At 33.5% G+C, this 16,085-nt stretch overlaps 1 protein-coding gene across 4 annotated transcripts; it reads left to right on the top strand.

The window, feature by feature from the left end:
* Window positions 1-318: 318 nt before the first annotated feature.
* LOC147389905 (CMP-sialic acid transporter 1-like) lies at window positions 319-9,594 on the top strand. 4 transcript variants are annotated; one of them, XM_086418934.1, is made up of 9 exons: window positions 319-554; window positions 1,964-2,047; window positions 2,262-2,476; window positions 2,644-2,722; window positions 3,963-4,132; window positions 5,143-5,329; window positions 6,497-6,574; window positions 6,772-6,921; window positions 9,337-9,594. In XM_086418934.1, the coding sequence occupies exons 1-8, from the start codon at window positions 504-506 to the stop codon at window positions 6,913-6,915; spliced, it is 1,008 nt and encodes a 335-aa protein (XP_086275060.1). In that variant the 5' UTR covers window positions 319-503; the 3' UTR covers window positions 6,916-6,921; window positions 9,337-9,594. The 4 variants fall into 4 exon arrangements, with proteins under 4 accessions (XP_086275060.1, XP_086275061.1, XP_086275062.1 ...); XM_086418935.1 differs by lacking the exon at window positions 9,337-9,594 and adding an exon at window positions 8,623-8,801; XM_086418936.1 differs by lacking the exon at window positions 9,337-9,594 and having other exon boundaries at window positions 2,276-2,476; window positions 6,772-7,496.
* Window positions 9,595-16,085: the final 6,491 nt, after the last annotated feature.

The following is a 16,085-nucleotide window of genomic DNA, read 5'->3' as shown; positions in this document are numbered from 1 at the left end:
AAAAAATTGATCTTCCTCAACTTCCCCCAAAATTTAATCTTATTCTAGGTTTTAAAATCTGAAGACCAGCTTAAAATTATTTTACCCTAGCAGTTTGAAAATTACAGATTTTTGAGAGAAAAAAATAAATAAATAAAATAATCAAGGGTTTTTGGCAAACGATTGAAAGTGAGGGTGTTTACGTCATTTTTTATTACTCTCTCAGTAAAGACTGTGGTCAGAGGAGGTAACATCATCTGTAACTTTAAACACAAGGGTATCTGAAATATTCACTAAAATAGCGAGAGTTATGTCTAAATATTCCGCATTTCGCCATTATTACAGTTACAGAGATCTAAAACTTGATGCTCATGAAAAGTAGTGCTTTGGCAAAAATGCCCTTGCAACAATAGCGAGTAGTATATTAGTATTCTCAAGGAAATGAGGAGTATTTTGGTAATTAAACCTAACAAATAAAAGCGCCGCGAGGTTGCATCTCCTCCGCTCCGTGTCGGTGAAGTAGGATGCAGTGGTACTTCGTTGCTTCGCTTCTCACCATTCTAACGAGTTCTCAGGTCAGAATCCCTAAAAACCCTAATAATTCGTTTAGCGATCATTTGTTTATCTCATTTACGCCAAATTTTCTTTCTGTAATTTAGTGTTTGCTAATCTAGAGCTTTAAGGATCCAAAGTAGGGTTGTAATGTTTGCTTGATTATAAAATAATTATTTTAATAGATTCTGTTTGCGTGTTTCAATTTAATAGATTTGGAATTTGGGGAGAAAACTCGAACAAATTACTAAACATAGATACTGATAAAGAACTAGATGGATTTGGCAAGAATGTAGGGTGAATTGGGACTACATTTGGGAGGTTTTTTATCTTCCAATTAATTGGGTGGTGACTTGGATTGCAACATGTTCTTATCCATCACCGCTAAATGACTAGATTAATTAATCCAATTCTAGAGTCGAAAAATATAATGTATATGTAAGCACGATTATAACTAATTCTCAAAGTAGTTTTTCAGATGTCGGTTTCTTAATTGACAAGAAAAGAATAATTTCAGCAAAGAAGTGGTGGTTTTGCAACTCAGAGATTATCTTAGAGAGTTTTTTGTTGTTGTTGTTGTTGGTTAGATGTTCAAGTGCTTCGTTGAAATTACTAGTTCTACTTGTAATTAGAATATAGTGAGTTTGCAAGCATTGGAGCTTATGTGTAAATGTGGTTCTTGGGAGTCAGATTGATGTAGGAATGTGGCCTTGACGGGAGTGTTTATTCCAATAAATTGTTCAAGTCTGTCCTTGAAAAGAGCTGCTTTAAACTAAGGAAAGTTCAGCGCGCCAGCATCGACATCATGCATTACAACTTACAAGATTGTAGTAATGAAGTGGTTGGAAGAGTGGAGAAAGAAAAAGAAATTATTTTTTTCGAGTTAATCAAAGAGCTGGACAGGAAGGAGGAATTTGCATGGTCTAACATAACAGAAGAGGAAAAGATTTGAAAAGTTACTGCTTAAGAAGAGTTTCTCAAAATATCAAAATTGGAGGAAATTAGTTGGAAGCAAAAAAGCCAAGTTGAGATAGAATTTGTAGAAAATTCTTTCGTGGGATGGTAAATGCCCACAACAGGAAATAGGGGGGTTATTTATTGCAAAAAACAAAAAGGGATCTAGGGTTCTTATGTCGTCTGAGGAGCATCAAAATCCATGCTTACACCGTAGCATTCATAAGGTGGTGGGCAGTAACAAATGCATTTTATTATATTTGAAACTTCACCTGCTACTTGTCAAACACTCTTTTGTTCCTTTCCTTTTAAATGGAGCAACACAATTTATTCCAATAAATTGTGAATTTTTTTTTCCTGTTCCGTTATTATTTGAGCAATTTGGTAGTAATAATAGAGAATAGAGTGAATATTTTCTTCTCTTCCACTTAAAAAAAAATTGATACATAGACATGATGTGCTGTCTGTTTAATGGCAGGGAATTTTGACAACACTCTCCCAAAGTAATGGAGCATATAAGTATGACTATGCTACTGTTCCTTTTCTTGCTGAAGTTTTTAAGGTATTTCTCACTCTCTGTATACTTGATAATTAGGCAGGTAGAGCGGGGGCATGCAGAGTTTACTTGAAATAGCTTTGTTGAACAAAAGATTTATGTAGTAAAAACTATTGGCATTCTAGCAATTTTTTCCTTTTAGGGGGAGGGGGAAGGGGGTGTTATGCATGTTCATGAGATTGGTTTTCACATATTGTATCCTATTGTTGTTAAACTACAGCTTCTGGTATCTAGTTTTCTTCTTTGGAGGGAGTCCCAAGCATCAACTCCTCCCAGGATGACTACAGAATGGAAAAGCGTGCGTTTATTTCCCATTCCTTCCATTATATACCTAATCCACAACAATGTTCAGTTTGCTACCCTAACTTATGTGGATACATCCACATATCAGATAATGGGTAATCTGAAGATTGTGACTACTGGGATACTATTCAGGTGCGGCCCTCTTATCATTTTTGGAAATAGAATGAATCTGATATATTTTTTTTTCAATGTTTTGAAGTTATCAGAATTTTAATTTCGAGCTGACTCTCCATTTTTGTTCTTTCTGATTTGAATATATAATTTTCATAAGTATCAGATATTTTTGTTCAATGTTATAGGTTGTTCTTGCGAAGGAAACTGTCTAATCTGCAGTGGATGGCAATTGTTCTATTGGCTGTTGGAACAACTACCAGTCAGGTATCAAGCAGAACCTATTCTTATATTTAGATTTGGAAGTTGAGTTTTATACCTTCCATCTCACAGTTTTGTGAATTAGTTATTTACTTAGCTTAGGAGGCACTCCATTCATAATATGAATACTTGGGTTGGGATTTTGAAAGAAACTAGGAATCTAATACATACCTTGATTGAAGATGTATACCCATATAGAGGTGGAACAGAAATGGATTTGTGTTGCTGGCTGGCCATAGTATTTGTGATTTGGCGTAACATGACGACGATGATAAATACTTAGGGTTGGAATGAGGAGATGGAAAGGAGGCATCCTCCGAGCCCCTTGTCCGTATGTAACAAGGATGGAAGGACAGCATCCGTTCATTTTAATAGTCCCTCCAAGGCAATAATCCCAGGCCTTAACTCAATCCAAGAGCACGGTCCTTACCTTATTTAAATAGTTCCAACAATGTAATGTTCAGGAGGTGTTAGCACTTATCACTATCTGAATATTTTATGTTACACATTTAAAGAGGAATAAAAATGTTCAAAAAAATATAAAACCTTATGTTTTAGAAAAAAACATATTAACGTTATATTCTTGTTTTAGTACTGCATTATCTGAATACTTTATGTTACGCATTTAAAGAGCATAAAAATGTTCAAAAAAATATAAAACCTTATGTTTTAGAAAAAAAAACATATTAACGTTATATTCATGTAATAGTACTGTAAGAAATGGGAGTCAAACCAGGTAGATCTTCTACCCATGCTCATATCCAGGTAATACAGGATGCAAGAAGTTGTCATATACCTGTAAATATGATAGCCTTGTCCTCCAGTTTGTAACTTGAGTGTGGGAAAGGGAGGGCAAGAATTCTTGAGCTTGTAGCTCTTTGAGAGGCTTCCTTGGCCTCATTGTACTTAGTTTTCTCTTCTTTATCAATATATTACACTTATCAAAAAAAAAAAAAGAATTCTTGAGCTTGTAGAGTTTGATGATGAACAATTTTTAGATCTAGTAAACTTGACAATGAGTTTATATTCTGGCCATCTAACTACCTGTCTGGTAGACCCTAATGATGGGTCACCGAAGGTGATGGGTTTATGTTAAATCATCTCTTTACCAATTATAAATTTCATACAAACTATTTTCTAGATTTGAACTTGCACAATACATGACCTGATTGTGAGTAATGCCACCAACTCAGGGAATGTCATTATATCTAGAAGGACCCCACCCATCTCTTTCTTATTGACACAGGTTAAAGGTTGTGGAGAGGTTTCATGTGACTCACTTTTCTCAGCACCAATTCAGGGATACATGCTGGGTATCCTGTCTGCTTGTCTTTCGGCATTAGCTGGTGTTTACACAGAATTTTTGATGAAGAAGAATGATGACTGTCTGTACTGGCAGAATGTACAACTATATATGTAGGTATCCTTACACTTCACAGTAAGATCTACAAAATTTTCTTTTCAGAGTAGCATGTGTATTACGATTTTCAAATGTATTATGAACAAGCATAGTCAAAAACCATATTCTCAATTATTAGTGGGCAAAAATGTTGTATTGACTCTTGTAAAAGAATGAAGTGCCCTTTTCAGTCACATGTCTGATTCTGACACTCCAGTACGACATTTCTGATCTTTTGCTTCCCTTTGTCACAAGATATTGATTAGCATTAGTTATAGATTACAATTTATATCCCTTCCAATTTAAGTTTTCACTGCAGAAAATATAACATAAATATATGCTTTCTCTTGTCTATAGTATGTGATACATAGCAGAAGTTATCCATCACATAATCCACTATTGGCCTAATTAATACTAAAATAATTAAACATTTTAAGGTTTTTTGGAATGTCATGTTGAGGACATGAATTCTACTTTTCAGGGTTTGCTAGAGCCAACCCCCCATACTCATGTAAGATTTTGACAGCTCATACTAGTATTCGTGCAGCATATGTGGGCATGGTTCTTAAATTTATTTTCAACCTTAAAGTTTTGTATTTTTTTTTTTGCCGCGGGGTGGGGTTGATTTCAAATGGGGGAAAAAGAGAATACGCATAACATGGTGCAAGGCTAAAAATACTTCTCATTAAATAAACATCCAAATGCTTCTAAAAATCTCGCAATATTTTCATTTTTGTACACACATATTTGTTAGAAGTTGAAAATCCAATATTTTCAAGATGTCTAATTTCTCACCAAAAATTGGAGTTAGTTATGTTTTTGAATTCCAGAATATAAGATAAATGAAAAATGTATAAAAAAAAGGCTCAATTTTCAAGAATATAGGAGATATTGTTTTTTTATTATTTTATCTTTTATAATTAATATAGGAGATATTGTGATGGCAGAGTCAAAAACTCTGGGATTTCAGGTTGTAAGGGGGATGTGTTTGATTAATTTCAGGAGAAAAAAAAAACTCTCTTTTCAGGTTTGGTGTGATCTTTAACATGGCACGGCTTATCCTTGATGATTTTAGAGGTGGGTTTGAGAATGGACCATGGTGGCAACGCCTTTTAAAAGGATACAGTATTACAACGTGGATGGTGGTGCTAAACCTGGGATCTACAGGGTTGCTGGTGTCATGGTTAATGAAGTTCGCAGATAATATTGTGAAGGTGGCTCCTTTTCCTTTCTGTTGTTGATTTATCATAGTGCAGTTTTCTCACTTTATCTTTTTTCCATACTCATAAAGCTGATGTTGAGCATGGAAATACAATTTTCTTTTTCTGCTACTTTTCTGTGTTGGGCACAAGTAACAGGCCTATATGTCGACATGAAATTCAGGATGAAAACCTTTGGTGATTTTTTTTCTTCTTGTGATGGTGACAGTGTATTGTTATTTACATAATTATTTCTGAGAGAACATCTCTCGTCTGAAAGACCACCTAAGCTAATGTAGCATAGAAAGGATGTAAAGGTCTTCTTTGAACTAAACTGTAGCTGCCACTGGCTCAAAATCTTTCATTTTGGTTTTCTTGGCTGAGACGTCATGGGATTTGGCCTGGTCGAAATGAAGCATGTCAAGAATTCATTTGTATTGTTGAGACATATTGGAACATTCGGAGAAAACGTTCAAAAAAGTAAAACCTTCAAATCTAATGGATAGAGACCACTATAACAAAAAAATGATCAAATCTACTGGCTAGAAATTACCAATAAATTGCTGGTTTTTTTTTTGTTTAGTTCATTTAAAAAGTGGAGCAAATTTTTTCGTTCACTGTCAGTTCTATCTATTGTACTTAAAATGCTACGGCCCTCCTTCAAATGACACGTGGAACACACTTTCTAGTTCACTCTTCCTCGTTAAGCAGTATTTTTTTTTTGAACATGGCTAGAAGCATGTCTTTTTGGAGTTTACTCCACAATCAGCCAATTAAAAATCAGACCTCTTATCCACTTTGCCATGGGTATTTGATAGTTCCTCTGAGCATTTAATGTGTAGTCTACTCTGTATTCTTAGTGTATGGATGTGTACTAAAGCATATCAGCACAATTTTTTTTTTTTTGTGTGGAAAATATGGATATAATCAATCATTTCAAGCATAGTTTTGAAAGCTTATTTATGAATCAAATTCATTACTTTCGTTATATCTTGATTTTCCGATGGACTATTTTACTTTCTCTCCATTTTCCCTCTATCTAGTGAATATTTCGTTATATCCCAATCTATTGAACAAAGCCATATGAGTCATGCTTTAGCCACGATGCACTTGTTATTTGCTTTTACATGCTATGATGTATGATATAGCCTAGCTCATCACACTTCTTTTTGGCTCTTTCAGGTGTATTCCACATCAATGGCTATGCTATTGACAATGGTTTTATCTATACACATCTTTAATTTCAAGCCTACATTGCAGGTAAAATCTGCACGTCCTTGAAGCTGGTTCTTCATTAGTTTGTCCCCTCCACCCGCCAAGAAAAAAAAGAAGGCTACCATGTATTAATTCAATTAACAAGGATAGAGGGAAGAGCGGCACCAATGACCACTCTTCCCTTATTTACATGGCAATCAGTGAGCTTTTCTAATTTTCATTTTTTTCTTATGTTTGTGCAGCTTTTCTTGGGTATTATTATTTGCATGATGTCGCTACACTTGTATTTTGCTCCTCCGAGCATGCTTGTGGATTCGCCGGTGACAATAAAACCGCTCCCTGAAAATCTTAATGAAGTTCATGTTGATCGAACAACAGATTCCTGATGTAAGGTGTCAAACTGCCAAAGCTACTAATTCTTTAAGCAGTGTGCACCGAATGGTGCACATCAGCTCCTCTTCCTGTGTGAATGTGGTAAATGGAATATTATACTACGGGTAGCACAGAAAATCACAAGGAGTGACCATGACTAGAATGAGCAACTTAAGACACTAGTTCTTAGAAATTCATACCTTTCTTCAAAACCAGTCATTTGCTCTTTTAACTTAAAATCAGCTTGTTATTCAGAAAAAATCTTCCCAAGATATATCTTCATATGAGATATTTGTTTTGCAAATATCCATGTTCCGGCTTTGTTATTAGAGCACCATCAAACTTAATTGAATTGACCAAAATATGAATTGGTCAGTAAGTTTTTGGACCTTCACAAACAACTCTTCTGTATTACTTCGGTAGTTAATTTTTGTAAGTATCGTGTTTTAACATTTTGCTATTTAATTTAGAGAGCTGCTATGGCCGCACCAACTTTTACTAATGCCATGCCAATTCCTATGTAAATCGCCAAAGAACTGCACACAGTTGGTGTGGCTAAAGTAACTCTTAATTTATATGGAATGCAGTTAATTTACCCTTGGGTGTTTTTTTTTTCTTGGGTTTTGTTGTTTTATTATAATATAATCTGTCATTCTCATAAGTTCATTGGGTCTCTCATTAGGGTATCCAGCTAGTAGATTTGTTTTATTTATACCAACACTAGTAGTCTCATTAAATATTAATCCAGAGGTATCTTGAAGTAAATGTACTTCAACTAAAATCTTTACTATTATAATGAAAGAAGGTGGAGCAGAATTTGTTTGATGCCAAAATTTGGATTCCAAAAATGTCCCCACCTTAAACACTTAAACGTTATATAATCAGAGGATCATTTTGGTCAAAATCTAAAAAATTGCAATTGCATGTCCCTAAAATTATGTTGTTTAGTTTAAAAAGATTACAAAAATACTCTTTTTACTATGTAATTTCAAAAGCACCCTTTAATTAATATTTTAAATTACAAGTAATTCCTTCATAGACATGTGGGGTCTTTATTTATTTTTTCTCTTTTGTTTAAACGTCGACTCATGTTCCCCATTCCTTCTCATTCAACAACAAATAAATAATCCATATCATAATTCTTTAAGATTTTCTTCTCAGGTTTGATTTGCTTGAAGAATTCATTGTTGTTATCAACCATCTAGTGAGGAAAGTAAGAAATTTTTTTATATTCTAAAATAATTATTTCTTTTATTGAGTACCGTCTTTCTTTATCATTCAAAAGAAGGAAAAAAAAATATAATATCGGGTAGTTGTATGGTTGTTTTAGTTCCAAGGGTCTCGTGCCCAAAACTGGAATCGATAAGAACTGGAACTACTGTTTTATTTAGGTATTGGTTCTGGGTATATGTGGAACTGAATCGAAGCTGACCCATTGACACCCCTACTAAGGAGTGTGTTCTTTGTTTGTTTTGTTGTTATTTCCTTGTATTCTTGTTTTCGGCCTTTTAATAGGTCACCTCAACTTTATTGTACCGATGTTGTTCTCTTCCCCTCGACACACACACCAGCCCACACCTCACCATCCTCAGGCCTCAACGGTAATGACAACAACTCCTTACCCCCAAAGAATCTTCTTATTTGGTTGCTTTGGGATTTAAAGTGTCTCTGTTCTCTATTTAAGAACGCTTCAACCATATGATATAGACAATACTGTGCAGTTGGTTGGGCTTGCATAAGATTGAAATGAGTGATGGCCACTTGGAAGTGAAGGGAACACACCAATTCGGTTTGTGGGGTCAAGTCCATTAAAATGCTAAGAGCGTTTCTGTGGTTCTACTTCCAACATCAATGAATTCTCAGTTGGCAGAAAATGAAACCCAAAGTTCTTTAGATTGTGGATTAGGTTATTAGGTTTTAAATTGTCATCTAGATAGCTATTGTTTTATATCTATATTTACACTCTAATAATCACAAGCTTCACACTTGATTTACCTATAAATATTTTTATTATCAGTAATTTATCTATAAATATTATTGGGTTAGAGTTGGTATCACCTTGTATTGATCTTAATTTAACTTCCTTGACAACCATTAATAGGGTTGTTATAGCTTGTTGAGAATTTTAAATTGCGTTGCTTATTTTATCATTTGTTAATAGAATTTTAAAAGATACAAAATTTATTTTATATAATTAAATAACAATCTTAAATGTAGTATTTAATCTATCCAAGAATTTTTTGTTCTGTCTGTGTATTAGGATAAGGCTACCACAATGATGATGATGTCATTATCACGATAATGTAATTATTCAAGAACTTTTATGAGGCATATTTATAAATGTGACATCATGTATTTTTGGACCATCGAGCTACGAATACTATGGTCCACACATCACGAATGGATGAGATAGTGACACGGGGATATAAATACAGGTTACCTATGGCATCGGTTTTCCTTCGCAATAACAGAGGCTGGGGCTGGGCTTTTTCGAACAAGTAAGGAAATCAAGAGAAACAAAGGTAAACAATTTGCCACACGTCAACCTCTCATTGGTTCGCTGTTCACTAAATTTTTTTGGATTTTTCACATTCTCATATAGGATTTGTATAATTTACGATAGATGGGTCTCCTTGAGAGCTTTGAATGAACACTTGTCTTCAAAGATAATTACTTGATGACATGGCATGAGTTAGAAAAATTAATATCTATATGATGTTAGAATTGTTTTTTTGTAATTAATTTAAGCTATTGTTTCAGAAATTTCAAATAGATACTCCACTTTAATAACATAAATAAATATTGGGTTATTTGAAAAATAAAAAATATGACTAGGTACAACTATAAAACTTTATCCCAAATATTTTGGGATTGAATAAAAAATCTTGTTACTCCATCTATTTTATCCAAAATTAAGTCTTTAAAATTGAAAGTGAGTATAAAGTATTTTTGTAATTTGAAAAAATAAATAATTTGAATTAGTGATGGGAGTAGAAAATCTAATAAAATCATGATCAAGTAAGGAATAACGTGAAACACTGTCTATGAGATGTATTTCGTGGGAATTTAAAGTGGAAATGCTTGACGGCCTGCGTTGGACACTGGGTTCAACATTGAGTTGACCTAGCAATGCGTAGAGAATTATTGATTTTTTGACTTGTATCTCGTGAAAATAAAACCTATGATTATTTGTGTATTGTCAGGTTAGTTCAATGTTGAACCCAGTGTCCAACACAGGCAAATGTAATACGACTCATTTAAAATATATTACACACCCAATTAAGTCATTTTCTACACTGCACATAATCCGATGTATTTAATCTCCAACCAAACTTGTGACTCATTTAATAACACTGTTAGTGTGAGAGAACAATTTAAATAATTAAGATACATTTTTCTTCATTAAATTGTTCAAAAAATATGTGTGGTCGACAATAAGGATAGGAAACCGACTTAATAGGACACAATGACCTAAGTTTCAGGGAAAATGCAGTACAATAATGCTAATAAGAATTAAATGCAATAATAAATATGAGTCACCTTGGCAGTTCTAGGCCACAAATTTTATAGTGTCACATCATAATGAATGACACGTGGCACAATCAATATGTACATGATCATTGCTTTCATTTTAAGTTTTATATAACTGTAAAAAAATTATCTAGAAATATCCAAAATAAAGGATGGGAGAAACCAGGGGCGCAAACAGGATTGTGCCTACGTGGGGGGCAACTTAGGGTAGAATTTTTTTTTTGAGGGCATATAAGAGTAAAATTATTTTTATAGGGGCAATAGCAAACCTCTTTATAGAGTTTGAAAATTCTTGTGGGCAATCCTACCTACTAAATTCACACCTGAGAGATATTTTCTTTTAATAATTTAGAATTTAATTTAAATTTTGCTTCTACCTCCCATGATAATCTGAAAAGATTTTTTAAGAATCTTACATGGATAAGTTAACTGATTGACTTATGAATTGATTTTTTTTTTTATATATAAAGATCAATTTGAGATTTCACAGGATTTAGAATCAGCCAATCACATAACACCACATGTAAGGCGTCCCCAAATTATTTTTTGATAATGTGGTGTTTAGAATCATAAACCTGACTAGTATGAAGGAGACAATCAACGTTTAAAGCATTATATCGAGTAAGTCGAGATAAATCCTTTGTGAGTTGTGAGTGGCAAACGAGGGGATTGAATTTTAGACAACTTTTTACAAAATTCCATTAGTTAGGTTTGTGCAATTGATCCATCAGGATTTTGTGAGATGCTTGATAGGCTTTCATGTGAAGGAAAAAAAGAAAAAAATTCAACTTTGAAAAGCGTAATTAAAGTCATTTTCTTCCTTCTTAAAGTTGACACTTGTAATTATAACAAAATGGAGGGGTTTCTTAGAAATTGTACCCTTAGAAGGCTGAGACAACAACGTCATCCAGAATGAAACCGCTTCGTTTTCTGCGTAATTAATATTTTTCTTCGACAATGTTCATTCCAGCACATTCTAACACACTCACAACTCTTTCTCAAAAACTCTATATAAAGGGTCCAACCCTTTGTTGATATATAGAAATTATATATTGGGCAAGAGAGAAAGATAGAGATAGAGATAGAGAGGAAATTAAGTTAAAAGAGATGGAATCAGTTGTTCGAAGTCCTCCTTCAAACATAAATGGAGGTGGGGGAGATGGAAAAGAGAGATGTGGGTATTTTCAGATGCCACTGCACTACCCAAGGTACACCAAAGCTGATTATGAGACCATGCCCGAGTGGAAGCTTGATTGTCTCCTCACTCAGTATGGCTTACCAGTTATTGGAGATGTCCAACAGAAGAGAAACTTTGCTATGGGAGCTTTCATTTGGAAACATTAGAGTCCTCTTTAATTAATTATCATTCTCCAGAAATATCGGTGTTAGTTTGATTTCTAATGTGTTTGAGCTTCTTAATTAGCTTCATGTATCAGTTGGTTCTATGTATGATGTATGGTTTAATGTTGTTATGTAAATTTCACTTCTTAGTATTATTGTCTAATTCCATAATATTAATATATAAAGGTTATATATTAATAATTACTTGTTTATTACTGTACTCTCTTTCTCTCATATTTTGGGTCTTATTTTTATTTTGATTTTTAATTACACATAAAAATTAAATCCCTTTTAAAGAGAATCCTTTAGATATTTTTAAAGAACTTATGCCAAAGAGTCGTGATCATTTGACAATCCCACGTGGCATACTTTTTGTTTTTTTTTCACTCAATCGATTACTTGATGTGACAAGTTTAGGAATCGTAGATTTGTGCTGTTCCTTGAGATATACAGCTCCCTCGAGATATACTTTTTCATGGGGAAGTACAACCGTGTATCACGAGGAGCATAGGCTTATAGTTTTCGAACTTGTCATGTAGGGTAGCCGATTGAGTTTGTCATGTGGGGTAGTTAGATTATCACAATTCAAAATAAAAATGAAAGTAAGACCCAAAATATGATGATCAAATGTCCCCAATTATCGATAACATCAAAATTATACTTGATTCTCTCTTTCGAAATATACCAACAAACAACAAAAGGAATCAAAATGAATATCTTTCATAAGATGCTATATGCCAATCTTAATCACAAAGTAGTCAGATATAGAGAGATTTGTGTATGAATTGCCCTTGTTTTTGGTTGAGGTTACAAAGAGCATTTTTTATGAAAACAAGGAAAGTAAGCCTAATTTTATATGGAGTATTTGTTATAAATAAATAAATAAAAATTAATGTAAAGAGTTTGTGAGATAAATCCATTTCATCATCCATATTCTGATACCTCAAGAGAGTGACTCCTAAGCCTCATCACAGTCAATTTAAAATCAAGTAAATCAGAAAAAAAAAATTACTTTTAATATTAATATTTTTCTAAATAAAAATAAACATTTGAGAAATTCATGTTCACCCAATCTTTTTCATTAAAATCCTTGACTGTAGTCTTTTGGATATCTACGGTGTTAATTATGGGCATCCCCTTCTAATTATGTATATTATCTTCTTTATTTCATATACCTCTTTATTTGTTTTTTAATTTTTTAGATTATCGGGTATCCCTATAGATAGGGGACCGGACTTGTATCTAGACTTGTCTTGGCTATAGACCATGGTCTTATCCAAGGACTAGTCCCGTGGCATGCACCAGGTACGGGAGGGTGCACCCTAGCGGGTGGCTCCTGACGACATATACTTCTTACTTGTTTAATTAAAAATTAAAAATAATATCATCGACTCCCTTGTTAAAATTTCGAGAGTGGTGTAACTACTCCTTATGTTTATAAAGTTTCTTTATCTGCAACATATGTAGTCCCTGAAGTAGGTGTAGAGGTGTGGGTTCATCCACAAATTAAAGACAGTGTTAGTCCACCATTAATCTAAAACTACACCAGGGACTATCCTAATACAGTATACACGATCTACAAGCTCATAAATCTGGACCATTCTATTGATGGGTTGACTTTCATCAACCATTCGATTGGCTAGATCGCTAAATTTGATGTTATCAAGTAATTCTCACCATACAAAGAATGGATTTATTTATAACTTTAGAGAAGAAATCCATCGGTTAGAAATATCCCCATCAAATCAATCTATATTTGCTCTGTGAGCATGATATTTGATATACTAATGTTCTCAACTGAAAAAAAATAAGTCGACTCCCCCTCTCTAATATACTCCCCCATACTCTCCTAAAGTGGCATGTGCATAGTACCATAAATTTTGTATTCGGGATACACAATTGCGCATCCCCATAAATATGTCAAGCTGTGTATCCCGAGGGATGAAATCTATGATTTTTTGCTCATGCCATGTTAGGAGATTAGAGGAGGAGTATGTCTAAGGGGAGTCAGAAAATCATTATAAAAAAATAAAAATAAATGGAAGACCTACCAAGAAAAATGCCTCAGCTATGACTCTGAGGGGTTGGTTCAATGGCAATTTCAGACCAATAAACAGTTAGTGGCCATAGGTTATGAATTCGATAGTCAATATGAGCATTAGTTCCTCGGGGGCCACCTGCAAGGGCGCACCTTACCTGGTGTGTGTGATGTGCGAGCATTGCCCTTGGACTAGTCCTTGGACATGGTCTATAGACTAAGGCGGTGTTTGTTTGCGTTATTTTTGAGCGCTTATTGCTGAAAAAAAAATTAAATTCAGCACTTTTGTCAAAATAGCGCGTTTGTTTACTCGTGCTTATTGCTGAAAATAAGTGAAAAAAATTCAGCACTATTTTGATGCTGAAAAAAAGTGCTGAAGCGGTAAGCACTTCGTTTTTTTCAATACGGACAAGTATGCCCTTTATTTTTTTTAGCATGGACAAGAATGCCCTTATTCTTAAAAGGATATTACCTCTTATATCCCATGGATAAGTATATAAACACCCCACAAATTAACAAACCCACACCATAGCTAAATTATTTTGTCTTATATGGGTTAAAAGTTTTGGAATGAGTTGATTTTTGGTGAGGATGATCTCTACAATGAGGAGATCATCCTCACAAAAAATCAGCACATCTTGAAACTTCTAACCCTATCAAAACAAGTTTAAGGACCGTAAATTATCCCTTTTTTTTTTTGAAAAACTATTTTTAACGAGTTAGAAGTTTCAAAATAGGCTGATTTTTGGTCAGGATGATCTCTAGACCATATAAACCATCCTCGCTAAAACTTTGCTCATTCCAAAAACTTTAATCCATATAAAACAAAATAAAAAATGGCTATAATGTGGGTTGTCCTTATTAATTCATAGGGTACTTTTATAATTACACATCCTTCATTTCCATCGAAAATTATTCATCCAAAATTAAGTTCTTTTTAAAGTTGATTTCAAATTTTGGTGACTTGTATGGCATTATTATTTTTAATTTGAAATTTGTGGGCTTTTATAAATATAAATTATTATTTATAAATTGAAGATTTGAGTATTATTTATTATTTAAAAATAAATTGTATTTTAATTTTATAAGAAATAATATATTTTATTGTGTTTGATAATAAATAAGCATTTGAAACATGCAAACAATGTATAATATGATTGTAAGGATAACAAAGACAATTTATCAGTTTCAGCAATGTGTAACAAATATGATTCAGCATCTAAACAAACAACTTTTTCAGCACTTAAATTCAGCGCTTATAAGTTTCGGCACTTAATGTTATTCAGCACTTATTTTTTTCAGTTTAACAAACAGCACCTAAGCAAAACCCAAATGAGGGCCCATCATACAAAAAAATTAGTCATATTTGTGATGATTTTGGCAGTGGATTTGATCATTTAGTCATGACTTGAAATCCAAGTTTGTTGTCTTACTCATTAGCCTTGTTTTTATAATGAAAAGCTCTCAAATCCAATAATTAGTAATTGGCATTAAACATGATATATGGGGAATATATTACTATTAGGGTTGTAAATAGATTGCATCCATATCGGATCGGGTCAGTTTTGTAGTAAACAAGTAAGGATTGGATCAGACTCTGAATTGATCTGATAAGTATCGGATTGGACTCTTATTAGATCCAGTTTTTATGGGGTGTCAAAATTAAGATCCATATCCAATCCAATAATAACTGGATCAGGTTCGGATAGGGCCAAACCGAATTTGATATACAAAATCTGAATAAACTTCATACATTTAAACAAAAGAATAATATAATTTAAATACTTTCTAATATTTTATCAGATCCATACCAAATCGCGACATGGTTGATCCAAATTTGACCCAAGAAGATATTGGAGACAAACGAATACCAAAAGGGGAACCCCTATTTTTACCCCAAATCCAGATGAGAGAGAGAGAGGTGCCCCATCATCAACACGATGTACGGTGCTCGCTCGAACGAATAATTTTCTAAGGGAATCAACCAATAGAAATGATTTTGTGTGATTTTTCATGTACAATAAAATGCTGAAAAACAAACACCGAAATCATTTTTTTGAAAATTTGTTGTTCATGAAATTTTCCTTGAAACCAAACAGATCCCAAGCCAAAGTTTAAAAATGATCCAATTAGGCTTGTCCTAGGCGGTTTGAGCCCAACTATGAGTTAGTGGGCCAATCATGGACTTATAGATATTTTATGAGTTTCTAGCAATTTTAAAGATAGTTGCTATTGGCACCCCAAGTTTTACTTAATACAACCTAGTTAAAAATT

The sequence above is a fragment of the Akebia trifoliata genome, chromosome 12 (genome assembly GCF_017979445.1).
Source record: "Akebia trifoliata isolate Shusen 1 chromosome 12, ASM1797944v1, whole genome shotgun sequence".
Lineage (NCBI taxonomy): Eukaryota > Viridiplantae > Streptophyta > Magnoliopsida > Ranunculales > Lardizabalaceae > Akebia > Akebia trifoliata.
The sequence above is the reverse complement of the archived record's forward strand: the minus strand, read 5'-3'. Positions and strand labels throughout refer to the sequence as shown.